Raw genomic sequence first — 17,075 nt, 5'->3', positions numbered from 1 at the left:
TTTGTTACTCTCAGGAATTAAAGAACCACTGATTCACTCTCCAGCTCGCCACTTCAGGCCTCTGAGATGAGAGATTTGCTACTGGCGGTATGAAATCCTTCTCTTGTGTCTCCCAGAGCTTTCAGATTTCACTTCAGGGATAAATCAAAAGCATTCCCATGCTGCTTATATTAGAGTGGCCTTTTGTTAAAGAAACATGCTTTATAGTTTGAGGCGTTGGGACTTTTGTTTACAGACTGAATTAAGTACAGGTTGAAATTGTGGCTTTTAGACATAACATCACAAGAAAAGTTTATGCTCCATAGTGTAAGAAATCTTCCTCAAACTCCAAAGGACAACACCTCCAAATCAGTGAGCCAGGCAGACAGCATTTGTTCCTGTCTCCTGGCACACAGCTCAATGCTACAGCCACGTGGCCCAAACAAGACCTCAAGGAGCTTAAGCCAATGGTACTAGTGACGCAACTCTAATGTGCAGACAGGACAGCCCCACAGGGAGTGCCCTGGGTCAGAGCCTCGGAAGCAGAGAAAGGAAACAGCACAGCTCAGATGATGTTATGTTCCTGCTTTAAACCCTTAGTGGCCCCCGCTGCCTGCTGTGCGACACTCAGAATCCTCACTTGGGCTTCCAAGGACACTTACGATAGGCTTCCAATCTATTCGCCCTCCTTACGGGCTGGCTCCCTGCATGCACACCATGTTCTGGGCTTCCTGGTGGCTCAGACGGTAAAGAATCTGCCCGCAATGCAGGAGACCCAGGTTCGATTCCTGGGTTGGGACAAACCCCTGGAGAATGGAATGGCTACCCACTCCAGTATTCGTGCCTGGAGAACTCCATGGACAGAGAAGCCTGGCAGGCTTCAGTCCAAGGGGTCACAAAGAGTCAGACATGACTGAACAACTAACATTTTCACTTTTCATACCATGTTCCAGAAGATCTAGACTGTTCTCTCTCCCTGAATGGTCCAAACATGTCACCAACTCCTTATCCCTGCACAAAACGCCTCTTTCAAGATGCTCTAACCATTCCCTCCCTCAGATCCCATCCTCAGGGCCATCTCTTTCCTGAGTTTTCTACCAACCTCCTAGACTGCCTCCAAATGGAAGTGGCCTGAACTGCCCTGACACTCTTACACTTCTGTAACCGTCCATGGTAGTTATTTTCTAAGTTGTGCAGCAGTAATTTGAAATCTTTTTTCTTGCTGTCCATCAGCCTTACTGAGCACCTTCTATGGATGAGATGCCATGCTGGGTGCCCGGGACATGAAAATAGATAGAGTCAAAGTTCTTCCCTTCAGTGGGCTTACAGTCTCGTGGATGAGAAAACACCACGACAAAGGGTTACACTTAGCTCAGGGGAGAAATGAAAGAGAGATAATGGCATTTAAAGTTGGGTCTTAAAGAGAAATGTGTTCATGGGGCAAAAAATACAGAGGAAGGAATGGTTCTTCAAGGTAAAAAGAACATTATATACAACGGTGCTTGGCACAGGGTGGGGGACAAGTGCTCAGTGTTTCCTGAATGAATGAAACAAGTGGGGAAGGTTATAGATTGGTTAGTCCCCCTCCTCACTACTGTCTATGTTTACTGAGTGCGTTCATCACAGCAACCCCAGAAATCAGGTAGCATCATCCTCATTTTATGGATGAGGAAACTGAGGCTTCTAAGACCCAAAGCTGCAAAGCTATCAAGCAGCAGAACTTGGCCACTGTTCCTAATATGTTGCTGTTGTTTAGCTGTCTAGTCATGTCTGACTCTTTTACAACCCTAGGGACTGCAGCCTGCCAAGCTCCTCAGACCTTGGGATTGTCCAGGCAAGAATACTGGAGTGGGTTGCCATTTTCTTCTCCAGGGGATCTTTCTGATCCAAGGATTGAACCTCTGTCTATTGCACTGGCAGGCAGATTCTTTACCACTGAGCCACCAGGGAAGCCCTCCTGATAATACAAGGATGCACTAATGAGTTTGCCTTCAAGAACCTAAATACAAAGCAAACTTTTAGCTTTCTTCCTCTAAGCCTGGGTGGACCACTCCAGGCAGTGATCAAATACCCAAATACCATCTCTGGGAACACACACTGAGAAAGAAGAAAGAAGCAGCCAAAGAAGCCATACTCCATGCAGACTCTGGGCACAGCGAGGTCCTGTGTCTCCCCATGAACCTGGTATTAGTCCTCTCACAGTACATGATGTTAGTGGTCCCAACTGCGGGCACTTTTTCCTTAATATACAAATGACAACCTGGAAAGAGCCATCCAAAGGTCCCCTCAGGCCAACTCAGGCTCATTAAAGCTCTCTTAGGGCTCTAAGAATTGAATTGACCCTCCAGCTTTCTAGGACAAAGCATTTCATTTTCCATGGAGTTCTTTCCCTCCCTTTTCTTCATCTGATCATTTTCTCAATTTCTCCCATTCCAGTTTAGGCTTTTTCTGTCACTCTTGTATTGGGCACAAGCTTTTTTTCTTTTTTTTTGTGCCTAGCTGAGACTATTATATCTTGCTATTGTCATGTTCCTTTTCCATTGAAAGCAATCAAAAATGAAAATCCACATTTCAGAGCAGTGTCTATTAAACAGGCACCTTTTATACGGTTAGGTGAAAAAAAAAAAAAAAAACAGCACTGAGTTTTAGCACAGAGTTTCATCTCTGTGTACCACTGAAAGATTAGATACCTGGGTGAGACTTTCCCTCTTTCACAGGTCATTTGTATTTGGGTATTGGATAGAGGTGGCAGAAAATCCAGAGTTATCTTAATCCAACTTATCTTAATGAATGCTTTAGTCTAAAGCATTGCTAATCAAAGTGTGGCTCAGCTGGTAAAGAATCCATCTGCAATGCAGGAGGGCTGGGTTCAGTCCCTGGGTTGGGAAGATCCCCTGGAGAAGGGAAAGGCTACCCACTCCAGTATTCCGGCCTGGAGAATTCCATGGATCAAAGTGTGGTCCTGGGACCAGCAGTGACTGCATCACATGTGAGCTTGTTGGAAATGGAGACTCTCAGGCCCACTCCAGACCAGCTGAACTAGAATCCGCCTTTTCACAAGATCCTAGGTGATTTGTATGCACGTGAGAATTTTAGAAGCACTGGTCTGGAATTAAGATGATTTTAATTTAATAAAACCCTCCTGGACCCTCCACGTGGATTTCTTTCCTAAGAAACAAATCTCTGTATAGTGAACTCCACAAAACATCATCCACCACCTTTCTCCACCCAAACTGTTTATTCATGGAAGAATTTTGAAATGATAAATCATCTTCCAGAAATCACACTCTCAGCCTGAGGGGAGTTCCAAATGACGCAAAGCTGATGGTCAGCCTTTCTGCAGCATGTGAGAACTAAGAAGGGAGAGGTGACAGGCGACCCTCCTCCCATCTTCTTTGAAGCACTGGATCTTTTTGCGGACATCTTCACCTCTCAGAAAAGAGGAGTGAAAGACGTGTTGTACAGTCACATGGGTGATCAATGTGGGAGACTAGGGAGGCTGTGCTGTGTCCAGAGATCTGAGATCCTTGAGGGGGGGTGCTCTGTAAACACAAACGGCAAAACCAAGGGCCAGCCTTCAAATTCAGAAAGTGTGCCCAAGCACACTTCCAATAACAACAGTCAAGAGACAGGTAGATGAACCCTCACTAACCTGTCACCTAGATCCGAGAAAGGGATGGAGAAAATGGAGAATCAGGTGCCCCTGAGAAATGACGAGCCAGAACTGGAGGCAAGAAGAGAAAAGAGGGGCGGTAATGACCCAGCCCTGCTCAAGGGTGTCCGGCCCACCTGGTCCTACTCACCCTCCAAGTGGATCGAAAGCCCACGGCAGGAGAGGCTGTCACCAGAGCCCAGGCAGCCATACAGGTGTTGGCCTAGCATCCCTGTTGATTTTGTCCTCTATAAAGAGGACACCTGCCTCAGAGACATTTCTATTTTATAAAAACAAAACAAAAAAAGACCACCCAAAAAGTTACCTCTTGTTGAAAAACCAAAACCCAAACATAACCAGCTCCCACATCTAAAGCATCTTTTCACTAATTCCCATAGACAGGCACATCACAAGAAGCTCCTTTAGACTCCAGGCATCTTTCAGACCTCTAAGTGCAGCACCTGAGTTATTGATTATTCTGTGTTAAAGCCCAACTTGGTACTCCCCTCCCCCACTTCTGCTAATTTTTCACTCCTTATTTCCATCTTAACCTTTGAATTCTCTAAAACAGCAATATTTTAAAACACTAAAATGGTTTATTTACATCATTCAATACCTGCTTTTCCAGCAATTATGATTTATTTATGTACTAATGTTTGTCAGCTCCAGACACACGATTCTGCCCTTTTAACATGCCCACATCACCAAGCTCTCACAGAGAATCTGGAACGGACAGCAATGAGCAATGGAGGCAGAAAGACTCTAAGGCTCTGAAATTCAGACAGGAAAGGCATGAGTCTTCCTCTACCACAGCCAAAAGAGAGCCCTGTCCCCTAGAGCCAAGTATGTTAGACATTAAGCACCTGTGGGGACTGAGGCTCTGAATCTGATTTCAGCTAACTTCCACTTCACAGAAAAGCACTCGGCTTTACTTCCCCTGTAAGTCGGACTGAATGAACCAAGCAATCCTCCAGAAACACCTCTGAAGGAAGACCTCTGCATCCCCTCCCCACCCCCAGCGCACACGGGCATGCCCGAACAGTCCACCTCCCAAGGCGAGAGAAAGTTAACTTTCAAATAAACCTGTCCTGCAGCCAGTCTGGCCACGTTTCCAGACCCGTCACATTCACAAAGGTGGTTCTTTGCAACTCTCGCCTAAATCCAGAAGCTGAAACCCGACCTCTGCCTCCCGAGGGCACAAAGGTCCACAAACTTTACTCCTTTACCACAAAGGCACCACTTTCTCTCTCTTCCTCTCTCTCAGCTTCTCTTTGGTCAAAGTGAAAATAATGGGCCCAGGTTTATTGTCTTTCCTTCGGAGAAGCCAGGCTGGGTGGCTAGTGGGAAGCTCCAGACAGAATGTGGGTGTGTGAATCTGTGCAGGCTCCACAGAGGAATTTTTTGGGAACTCCAGGGGTTTTGAACGAAGAAGGGTGGTCTCGGGCTGGGACACAGGGGCTCCTCAGGTTCTCCGGTACCCCAGAAGTCTGGGGGGTTGGGGGGAGGTGGGGACTGGAGGGGCCAGGGCTGTGCTGCCAGCCAGGCTCCCCCACCCTGCCATCCCAGGCCCTCCCGGCCACCGCGGGGTCACTCACCGCCCGTGAGCTGTGCGGGGCCGAAGCACAGCGCCAGCTGAAACCACAGGATCACGGCCAAGAGTCTCTGGGGGGACTGAGGCTGCTGCTGCTGCTCTAAAAATCCATCTCCATTGCTCGGGTTCATTCCATGATACATCTTTCATCCACAGAGGGCATCCGGCTTGCAAGAGTCTGCAACCAGGAGCGAACACGACAATACCCCAGGCTGCCGGGGCTCGGGGGCCACGCTCCCCCCGCCTCCTCTCCGCCCTGGGACCCGGAGCCTCGGTTTCCCCGGCTCCATCCCCGTTCCTCCCCCGCGCGGGCCCCCGCCCCCTTTCCCACGGCGAGATTCCCCCCCACACACACACCCAGCGCGGGGTACACTGAGTAACAGCCGCCGCGGGATGCTGCGCGTGCAGTAAGGATGGAGGAGGGGAGGGAGGGCAGGGGTTAGCGCACATTGGCTCTGCGCCGGTCCCCGGGATTCAGCGGCTGTGGCCGCCACAGGAAAGTCTAAAGCCTTTCAGCCTCTGGAGGCTGAAAAAACACTTTTCCCTGGGCCTGTACATTTCACTCTTAGGGATCTCACGATGTGGCCACCGGATCCCCCCAGCTACTTCTCTGGTTTTCCCCAGGATCGGGATGGGTCCTATTGCCCAGTCCCCAGTGAGATTTCTCTGCGCTGTCAGAGAAAAAAAAAAAAAAATCCTCCCTCGGGGAGCGGAACCGGGCACCAACTCCCCCTCCTCGGCCTGCGCGCGCCTCCCCGGGATGGAAAGCCCCTTCCAGGGCGCTCGGTCTTACCTGTGGGTCTCATGCATGCAGCTTCCTTCCCTCCTCCTCCTCCTCCCCCCGCCAGTCTAACCCGCATCTGTGCGCGACCTCTGCTGCCGCCGCTGCGCGAGCGAGAGAGACGGAAGCCTCGGCGGCGGCGGCGGCGGCGGCGGCGGCGGCGCCCGGCTCCAGCTCCCCCCGCCCGCGCTCTCCCTCCCCAGGCTCCGGGAGCGGACGGGTGCGGGGGGTGGGGGCGGGGGGGTCGGAAGGATGGCAGCCCGGCCGCGCGCCCGCTACCTGAGCTCGCGAGCGCGCGGCGGCGGCGCGGAAAGAGGGAGGTGGCGGGGGCGGGGCGGAGGCGCGCAGCCGGGGCACGCACGCGGGCACGCGCCTCGCAGACCCAGCCGGCGCTGCGACTGGGGAAGGGGCCTCGCGAGCGCCGGGAGGGGGAGGGGGCCCGCCGTCGCCGCTGCCGCGACCAATGGGAAGCCCGCGCGCCTGCACCTGTCGGGACGCCAGGCGCCTGGCGGATGGTTCCCACACGCCTAAGGCCGGGTCGTCCCTTCGCTGGCGCAGGACCACGGCGGTCCCCGCCTGTGCTGCGCGCGAGCCCGGGTGGCCGCCGCGGCCTCCGCGCGTCCTCCCGTGCCCCCAGCGCGCCGCATGGCGCGGGAGAGCGCCCCGCTTTAGGCTACTGCCGCGGCGGTGGCTCCGATCCGTGGGACAAGAGTGCGCAGCCCGGCCGGTCCCCACCCCAGGACCCTCACCACCGACCGGGTTCACATGGGCAGGGAGGGGAGGTGGCTTGTTGCCAAAGTCTCTTCTTTTCCAGCGTTTAGCTCGTCCCACCACTCCCACTCGCCCCCAACCCCGTCCCACTAAGTCTCTGCGTGTCCCCTCGGAGCCCGAATGACACTCTTCTCCCTCCCTGGCTCCCTGGTTATTTGCCCTTTTGCGAGCCGCAGGCGTAGGGCGCGAGGACTCTTAGCCTGTCTTGGAGATGCGCTGGCCCCTCGGAACCTCCGCCGGGCGCGCAGAAGGTTGAGTACGGAGGAGGGGGCGAGTGGGCGGGGAGGAGGCTTCGGGGGCCGTGGATCGGAACCCAAAGGGGTCGAGGGTGTTTGCCCTCCCAGCCCGCGGTGGAGAGAGTTCGCCTCGTGGGTGCTGTCTCTGTGCGGCTTTCGGTGCCCGAGCCCACCCGGCAGCTGGGGGCGACTCACTCCCCACTGGTTCTGACCGCCCGCTATCCCTGCGCGAGACTGGTCTTTCTCAGCCTGCCTGGCCCCGAGGCCGACGTTCCGGCCTTGGTAGTTAAGGGGTGTGAGCTAATGAGATGGTGCGGGCAGGCAGCACTTTAGTACCAGCGGCACCCCATTATTCTGTAGCAATTTGTGGATAGGAAAACCGTGTTTCGGATACCTCTACCAAATTTCATCCTTTGCTTCTATCGGCTTTCTCCAAATCTCACATACTGTTGGTAGTTGAGAAATTACAGCTTTCACTCTGTCGACTCTTACTGGGAGTCATTTTAACAAATTCTTTCAGGATTAACTTTTAGTAGATAAATCAAACTCTGGTTTGTTTGTTTTTTCTTTATTTTTGCTTTGTAAAACTGAGACAGCCACTTTGCACAGATTAAGGTTTTCACGAGCACAAGTTGATTTCTGCTCAAGCTTGTGCTTTGGGGCTCCAAAATCTTAGTTGTGTACCCAGTGCTTCCAAGGTCCTATGGTTGAGCTCTAGAGTCTGAGTATTTGTTTTTCTCAGTAAATTTTCTAAAGCTTTCTAATAAGCCATCAAATAAACAAAGGTCAAACACATTTGTTGACCAAGGGCATGTCCTTACAATCATAAGAGATATGTCCAAGCACTATTGAGATCTGTTCTTCAACTGGTAAGTACAATCGTTTTGTACACAGAATATCAGGATTGAAAGAAGCATCCAACTGTATCTGGTACAATCGCAGGACCTATGCTTGAGTCCTCTCCCTGACGTTTCTACTAAGTGGTCTCCTAGCCTCATGGAATGCTTGAGGAAGCCTGTTATGTTTGCCCACAGCTCTCTTAGAAAAGCCCTGTTTGTACTGAACTGAAACCTTCCTGCCTGACACTTTTACACACCGGTTCTAGCTCTCCCACCTGATTCCACACAGCTAAATGGAGTTCCTCTTCCTTAAGACAGTGCTTTATCCATTTGGAAATGGCTTTATGTCCCCTTGAATCTTCCCTTCTCCAGGTTTAAACTTAGCTACTTTGCAAAGTGTGACCAATTCCTGGAGAAAGTAAACTAGAGCCCAGCCCCCATAACCCACCGCCTCCTTTATGGGCTCTCACACTTAGAATCCCTATCCATCCGCCATCATCACCCCAGGGCCAGGTACCAGCCCCTATGCTCAAAGCATACTGAAATTATTAAAACTAGCCTGTTATAAACTTGCTTACCCACTCACCTGTTCCTTCTCATGAAAACCACACATTCCCCCACTGTTCCCCTCACTTCCTCTGCCTCCTGATTGGCCCTGGTGCTTCCCCAAGTGGCCCTGTTTCTAAGGAATTGTGAGCAATAAAAACAAAAACTTCTTTCCTGACAACCATTTCCATGTCTGCATGTCTTACCATACCTGATTAAAATGAAGTCTGTGAGTGAAGTCACTGAGTCGTGTCCGATTCTTTACGACCCCATGGACTGCAGCCTACCATGCTCCTCCATCCATGGGATTTTCCAGGCAAGAGTATTGGAGTGGGTTGCCATTTCCTTCTCCAGGAAAATGAAGCCTGGATGCCCTTAAAACATGCTATACTTAGAGGAGGTAAGTGGCTTTGCAAATGCACCGTTCACTATTATTCCCTAAAGAAGCTTTCACAAGTTCATCTCAGACACTTCACCCACTAAGCAAAGATGATGTCAGTACTTACCTTATACAACTGCTGACAGACTTGAATGGGATCACAACTAGAAAATACCTGAAGAGCACCCAGGACCTAGTCAGTACTAAGGCAAGCATCTCCAAGGATGTTCAATGCAGATATTAATGATGGAAAATTGGAAACACCTTGAAAAAAAGAATGTATAAATGAACTGTGGTACAGTCACACTGAGGAACAATATATAGCCATTAGGTATAAACTAGATCTCTATATAGGACCATGGAGAGCTCTATGAAGCATTTTAGGTGAAAGAAGCAAATTGTGGGACAAAATAGACAGTAAAAAATAGTTTATAGAAAAACAATACCATAGATTTTCTATCAACTAATGTAAATAAAAAGAGAAAATGTCTGAAATGATGCACAGAAGACAGTGGTGAGAGCAAATGGAATTGTTGGGGGAGTGATCAAAGAATAATTTTATTTTCATTATTTGATATAATTTTTGTTAGAAGACTATTATGTAATGCTTATGTAATTAAAATTTAATTTGCAATGCAAAAGAAAAGATAGGAGGATAAAAGATAAACATAGAGGGGGAGAACGTAGAATGAAACTGGGGCTTAAGGACATGAAGTTAACTTTGAGAATACTATGTGCTGATGGTATGTTTTGAAACTAGAGATAATGGAGATTTGTCTACATAGGGCATTCTTTGACTGAAGCTTTTTCTTGGACAGGAGTGGAAAGATGTCCAGTAAAGGTTAACTGCTACACTAGTTTGACATTTTTAAATAGAACAACTCTGAGCTCCTCTCCTCATAAAGATTATTGAGATAGTGGCTTCCCCTGTCTCTCTGGATAATTCCTTATTCCACACGATATCCCTAGCAATGGATTGATTGTTTTCCTGTAATAATCATAATAGGCTAAACTGCCACAACCAATAAGCCAAAACAAGGAATGGCTCCAACATAATAGAAGTTCCTTTCTCTTCATAGAATAGTTTAGGGCACTGTCAGTGAGGTAGAAATGCGAGAGTTAGAGAAAACTACTCAGGTCCAGGCAGAAGGTAACTTTGTCATCTTCAATATAGTTTCCAAGAGATTCTGATCGTGCCATTTCAGCTGTCTCATTATTTAAAGATGGTGAGACCCAGCACAATGACACTTGGCCAAATGAAAGGTAAAGTTCTCTGTTACTTACTTAGAGCTCTTAAGGAGAGAATGTTGTTAAGCAGGGCCACACAGGGGGCTGTATCCAGGGACGGAGTAACAGCAAACTGGGTTCTGTGGGGCAACTGATGTATGGGAAATTGTGGGGGCGGGGAGTGAGTTAGCTAGTTTTTATGAACTCCCTGTAGATTGGCTGATTTGAATAATTTGGTGGGGTGGGAAGGCTCTGGGCATCAGGGTCATCCCTGGTCGTCTGGTACGCGACTCTGGAGCAATAAGGGTGTATGTTTGGTAGTCCCAGAGTGTCAGGGCCCAACAAGTGAAGTGATTTGGAATATGGAGTTAATTGGCTGCCTAAGAAGGCAATTCTAGATCAGTTCTATTCAGGGCTTCAAAACCAGGCCAAGACAGTACAACTTAAAAAAAAAAAATTTTGTTTGTTTGTTTTGTTTATATCAGCCCAAAGGGGAAGGAGGAGACCAGGCATAGGGTTCAGGCCTGAAGGTGGTCCACATCTTTCTGCCAACATCCCATTGGCCAGAATGAGGTCACTTGGCCAACTAGTCACATGATTTCATGAATATGCAAAGGGAGCTGGGAAATGTAGTCCCAGGGACAGATGTTTCTTGAGAGGGTAAGTTAAGATTTCAGCAGTCCACTAGCAGGCTCTGTCAAAAGTCTGTAAATTAATCTGAACTCACATATTTCTTTACTTCCCTCACCTTGTTTTCTTAATAAGTGTTTCACCTGCTTTCCTGGTAAGCTGCTTCAGGGCAAAGACCATCGTGTTCTCTTGCTTTTGATTCTTCCTCAGCAATTAATTCTGGACCCAGTGGGCTTCTCACTAAAACAAGCCTTAAGCAATTGCAATATGAAAAGACATAACTTTCACTTAAGAGTCAAGCATAAATATCTGATCCTTTGAATATAATTTCAGTTAATAAAATGTAGATCACTTGCAGGGGGTGGGGTGGAGAAAAACAGTAGCAGAAATGTTATCTGGGCCTTTGGCTTTTTTATTTATTTCTGAGTAGGATAAATCTTCAATAACTCTAAACTTTGACCTCTATATAGCAATATTTGGTTCTTGGATTAGATCAAGCAAGTGTTGCCAATGAGATGGTTTAACAGTGTCACCACATATAGTCAAATTTTCCATTGTAGTGGACTATTGCTGCTGCTGCTGCTAAGTCAGTTCAGTCGTATCTGACTCTGTGTGACCCCATAGACAGCAGCCCACCAGGCTCCCCTGTCCCTGGGATTCTCCAGGCAAGAACACTGGAGTGGGTTGCCATTTCCTTCTCCAATGCATGAAAGTGAAAAGTGAAAGTGAAGTCGCTCAGTCGTGTCTGACTCTTAGTGACCCCATGGACTGCAGCCTACCAGGTTCCTCCATCCATGGGATTTTCCAGGCAAGAGCACTGGAGTGGGGTGCCATTGCCTTCTCTGAGTGGACTATTAGGTAAAGGCAAACCAATGCTTTCAGGAACACTTTCAGCAGTTAATTACATTAAGAATGTTATTTTCCTGACCTTTTTATCTTGCCTCCTCTTCTATAATCTTGTCTTTTATCTTGGTTTCTTAAAGATGCTTACCTTTAAAACCACTGTCAACTTAGCATGAACATTTTCTTCAGGAAGGCTAACACTCCATGACACCAAGGAAAGGGGTGGGAGAAAACAGGCCTCAGTATGGAATCACTTATTCAACATTCATCCAGCACTTATTGAGCATTTAAGACATGCTGAACACAATGCAAATCCATAAAAAATGCAAATGGATATCATTTCAGTCTTTAAGGGGCTCACAGTTATGAGCCTAAACCTATACTTTTTCTACATAAAATTTTTTTTATTCAATTACCCCTTCGTTCAACAAATATATCTTGGGTCCTACTCTGTGTAGGTTTGTGTTCTAGCTACTGGAAATACAGACTTGAACAAAACAAAGATGCCTGCCCTCCTGGAGTTTACATTGAAGGTGTGGGAGATAGGCAGTTATTTATCCCTGCTCCCCACTCTTCCAACCTAGAGGTGATTTTCTTTACTGGTGAAGTCCCCCTGATATTTTAGTATCTTTTTTCTGTTAATTGCTACTCTCTCTACCAGAGTTGACAAAGAGCAGGAACTAGGTCTTAGTCTTGACATCCACCACCACGATGGCTAGGATGGGGTTAATAATGTACAGCTCAATAAATGAACAGTGAGTACATATTTTCACAGAAGTACAATCAATGTAGCTAAAGCTGGTGAAGCCCCATAGGAAGCTGAAAATTCGTTTTTCATGTCTGTTATCTAAAGGCAACAAAGTAACTCAGTGAGGTTTGTACCTACACTCTCCCCTTACCTTCTCCTAACCTGGTTTGGGGACTGGCTTGAAAGGGTGCAGACATGGACTACATCTACCATTGCAGACTCCCTCACATCTACCATTGCAGACTCCCTCACATCTATCGTTGCAGACTATCACATCTACCATTGCAGACTACATCACAAGTAAATTTTGCAAGGTGGTTTATAGCATTTTTTTTTAATTCTCAAGGGAAACTTTTAATTCTATAGGGGTCATAATCCTATGAGAAAAGATATAGACCTCTTTGAGGCGTGTTTGGGAAATTATGGATAATCCCTTGTTCCTGGATAGTTTGTGTGCATAGAGGTAAATTCAGTTCAGTTCAGTTCAGTCGCCCAGTTGTGTCCAACTCTTTGCTACCCCATGAATCGCAGCACGCCAGGCCTCCCTGTCCATCACCAACTCCTGGAGTTTACTCAAACCCATGTCCATTGAGTCGGTGATGCCATCCAGCCATCTCATCCTCTGTCATCCCCTTCTCCTCCTGCCCCCAATCCGTCCCAGCATCGGGGTCTTTTCCAATGAGTCAACTCTTCGCATCAGGTGGCCAAACTATGGAGTTTCAGCTTCAGCAGAACACCCAGGACTGACCTCCTTTAGGATGGACTGGTTGGATCTCCTTGCAGTCCAAGGGACTCTCAAGAATCTTCTCCAACACCACAGTTCAAAAGCATGAGTTTTTTGGCACTCAGCTTTCTTCACAGTCCAACTCTCACATCCATACATGACCACTGGAAAAAACATAGCCTTGACCAGACAGACCTTTGTTGGCAAAGTAATGTCTCTGCTTTTTAATATGCTATCTAGGTTGGTCATAAGTTTCCTTCCAAGGAGTGAGCGTCTTTTAATTTCATGGCTGCAATCACCATCTGCAGTGATTTTGGAGCCCAAAAAAGAGGTAAATTAGGAGATGGCAATTAATTAGTAATAAAGGTAGAACATCCCATTACGGCCACACTGTTAAAAGGACTTTACATGCCACTCCAAGGAGTTTAAACTTTATTCAGAAGAAAACTAGAGTCATCAAAGTATCAAAGCTTAGAATGAAAGACGTTGTGGGGAAAGAATAGAGTGAGAAAACAGTGGGGCAGCTGTCCCGATAAGCTGTAATGAGATATGAACCAGAGTAGCGGCAGTCACCATGGGAGGCTCTGAAGAGGAGGACTGTCAGATTTTACAGACCAGGATGCGTTGAGGGCAAGAAAAAAGAGGACACAAGGATGCTATCAAGATTCAGAGCCTAGGAGACTAAGCTATAAATTGCTATCAAAAATAGGGAACAGAAATGCAAAAGTTTTGTGAGGATGGTTATGAGTTCCATGTTGGACATACTGAGTTTGATTTGCTGAAGAGAAATATTGATCCATATGGAGATATCAGGCAGGCAGTTGGAAAACAGGGCGAAGGAGGTTTTTTTGAAAATTATTTTATTTGTTTATTTTTGGCTGTGCTGGGTCTTTGTTGCTTTTGTTCCCTTGTTGAGGCCAGTGGGGGCTACTCTCTAACTGTGGTGTGAGGGCTTATTGCTGTGGCTTCTCTTGTGGTGGAGCACGGGCTCTCGGGCACTTGGGCTTCAGTAGTTGCAGCTCCCAGGCTCTAGAGCACAGGCTCAATAGTTGTGGTGCAGGGGTTAGCTGCTCTGTGGCATGGGGGATCTTGTTGGGTCAGGGACCAAACCCATGTCTCCTGCATTGACAGGAGGATTCTTTACCACTGAGACACCAGAGCAACCCAGCTTAGGGGTTTTGAAGAGGGCCTGGAGTAAAAGAAGTGGGTCCATGGGTTTCTCCAAGGCTGTATGTTCAAGTCACAGAACAGATGTACCTGACCCAGGGAGTGCACAATAAAAAGAAAAGAAGCCCTGGACAGAGCTTTTGGGAACGGTACTGTAGGAGGATAAGGGAATGGAGGGAGGGAAGAAAGGAGGGCAGTCAGTGAAAAAGAGTGGTTCCCAAACTATAGAGGGTCAAAGAATCATGCAGAGACATTCATGCAGATTCCTAGGTCCCTCCCCAGAAAACCAAACTCTGTATGTCTTAGGTAGAGACATGCAGTCTAAAGAGACCACAACATCCCCCCTTCATTATCTATTGATGCATAACAGATTACTCAAAAATTCCACATCTTAACACAGCAACGTTTTTGATCTCTTGGTTTCTGGCAATCAAGAAAATCTGTGAGCAGCTCAGGTGGGTGGCTCCAGAGCTTTCACAAGGCTGTAGTCAAGTTGGAAGCCAGATTTCAGGAGTTTGAAGACATACTTGGGACTGGAGGATCTGTTTCCAAGATGAGTGTCCTCATCACATGGCAACTGGCTTCCCCCAGAGCAGATGATCCAAGAGACCAAGGTGGAGACCACAACATCTTTTATGAGCCAGTCTCAGAAGTCACATTTGTCATTTCTGCAAAATCCTATTGTTTATGTAGGTGAATCCTATTTACTGTGAGAGGAGAGTTCACAGGGTGACAAGAGACAAAATCATGGAGAGGGAAGAGGTAGGCAACTTGGAGGCCAACAACCACAGGTCCCTACCCTCCTGGAGTTATTTTGATGTGGGTTGCCTTCAAAAGAAATACTGGATGGGAAAGAGAAAAGGTGAACAGAGGAAAGAAAGTCAAACAGAAGATGGACTTTGGTGCCAAACAGGACCAAGAAATCAAGATGAGATTGAGAAGAGACCACTGGATCAGGCTTCTGGGATATCAGTCTTGACCATCTCAACTTGGATGTCTGCACTTCCAGACAAACACAACTCTTTTTATACAACTTATGTTAAGAAATACATTTTACTTCACCATCTGGTACACAAGGCACTTTATAACAATCAAATGTTTCATGAATTAATAACTACTGCTACTGCGTGAAAGTGAAAAGTGTTAGTCACTCGATCGTGTCTGACTCTTTGTGACCCCATGGACCATAACCTGCCAGTCTCCTCTGTCCATGGAATTCTCCAGGCAAGAATATTGGAGTGGGTAGCCATTGCCTTCTCCAGGGGATCTTCCTGACCCAGGGATCGAACTCAGGTCTCCTGCATTGCAAGCAGATTCTTTACCATCTGAGCCACTAGGGAAAGGCACTTACATGTCTTATTTTAGTCTAGTCCATTTCTTTTTAAAAAATCTGCTAGTCAAGATCCACTAAACTGATTTTGTTGGTCATTAAAGCACCTGAACTGGAGCTTGAAAAAGCAATCTCAGTAGGACTGAATAACAATGAAGATGATGGTGATGACACAACAAATACATTTTGAGTATATACCCTTAGTGCTAAAGTGTAATATCATAAATGATTTCATTCATAACAACTCTATAATACCATTATCGTAATTTTAGGTGAAAAGTTTAGTACTTGAAGAACTTATTGACAAGTAGCTTTTCCAAAGGCCATATGGTTAAGAGGTTGTACATCAATAATTTATTTTAACCTAAACAATATTATTTTGGAACTTATAGAGCTACAGGGTCCAATATGGAATCTACTAGCCACATGTACCTCTTTTAATGTTAAATTTAATTAAAACTAAATAAAATTACAATTTCACATCTCAGTCACATTTCACTTGAAATAGCTATATTTCAAGTCTCACTAGCCACATGTGGTAGTAGCGTCCATATGGGAAAGCAGAGACACACAGCATTTCCCCCACTGCAGAAGGGTCTGCTGGATAGTGATGTTGTAGAGCTAAACCACCGAGGGCCAATGTTTTAGAAGATGGGAGTCACCTGAGCATGGCTGTAAGGTGAGAGGAAGGAGTTGGAGAAAGGGAGAAGGGTCGAAATAGGGGATGCAAGACGGAGCAGTGACCTCGGGGAGAATGGGCGGGCAGGATCTGAGTATGGGGAGTTGGCTTTGGTAAGTGACAGGGACAGTTTCTGCTCTGAGTCAAAAGGAAGAGGAGGAACTTCCCTGGTGGTCCAGTGATTGGGACTTTGCCTTCCACTGTGGGGAATTCCAGTTCAATCAGCTCCCTAATCAGGGAGCTGGGATCACAGGTACTTTGTGGCCAAAAACCCAGGATGTAGAACAGAAGCAACACTGTAATGAATTCAATGAAGACTTTAAAGGTGGTCCACATTAAAATATTGTTTTTAAGAAAAGGTGGAAGAAGAAAATGGGTGAAGGTCCAGAGGAAGGAGAAGTTGAAGAAGTACACTTTGATAACCCTTCAGTTCAGTCGCTCAGTCATGTCCAACTCTTTGCGACCCCATGAACCACAGCACGCCAGGCCTCCCTGTCCATCACCAACTCCCGGAGTCTACCCAAACCCCTGTCCATTGAGTCAGTGATGCCATCCAGCCATCTCATCCTCTGTCCTCCCCTTCTCCTCCTGCCCTCAATCTTTCCCAGCATCAGGGTCTTTTTCAATGAGTCAGCTCTTCACATCAGGTGGCCAAAGTATTGGAGTTTCTGCTTCAACATCAGTCCTTCCAGTGAACACCCAGGACTGATCTCCTTTAGGATGGACTGGTTGGATCTCCTTGCAGCCCAAGGGACTTTCAAGAGTCTTCTCCAACACCACAGTTAAAAGTATCAATTCTTCGGCGCCCAGCTTTCTTTATAGTCCAACTCTCACATCCATACACGACCACTGGATAACCCTTGATATTGTCTAAAATGTAAGGGCTGAGTACAGGAACAAAGGGTGAGTGGGTCAAGTTTGGGCATTGATTCAAGTAAGGGAGATTGGAAATC

At 47.1% G+C, this 17,075-nt stretch overlaps 1 protein-coding gene across 7 annotated transcripts in view; it reads right to left on the bottom strand.

Moving 5' to 3' along the window:
* Nucleotides 1–9,000, bottom strand: part of SUSD4 (sushi domain containing 4) — a 138,315-nt gene extending 129,315 nt beyond the window's left edge. For 3 of the 7 annotated variants that reach the window (XM_020879470.2, XM_070474460.1, XM_070474466.1), the window contains exons 1-2: nucleotides 6,016–6,276; nucleotides 5,227–5,400 (exon numbers count right to left, since the gene is read on the bottom strand). In XM_020879470.2, the coding sequence (XP_020735129.1) occupies nucleotides 5,227–5,365 (139 nt within the window). In that variant the 5' untranslated portion in view covers nucleotides 5,366–5,400; nucleotides 6,016–6,276. The other 4 variants (XM_070474463.1, XM_070474462.1, XM_070474461.1 and 1 more) reach the window with 4 other exon arrangements.
* Nucleotides 9,001–17,075: the final 8,075 nt, after the last annotated feature.

Source organism: Odocoileus virginianus, chromosome 11 (genome assembly GCF_023699985.2).
Source record: "Odocoileus virginianus isolate 20LAN1187 ecotype Illinois chromosome 11, Ovbor_1.2, whole genome shotgun sequence".
Taxonomy (NCBI): domain Eukaryota; kingdom Metazoa; phylum Chordata; class Mammalia; order Artiodactyla; family Cervidae; genus Odocoileus; species Odocoileus virginianus.
The sequence above is the reverse complement of the archived record's forward strand: the minus strand, read 5'-3'. Positions and strand labels throughout refer to the sequence as shown.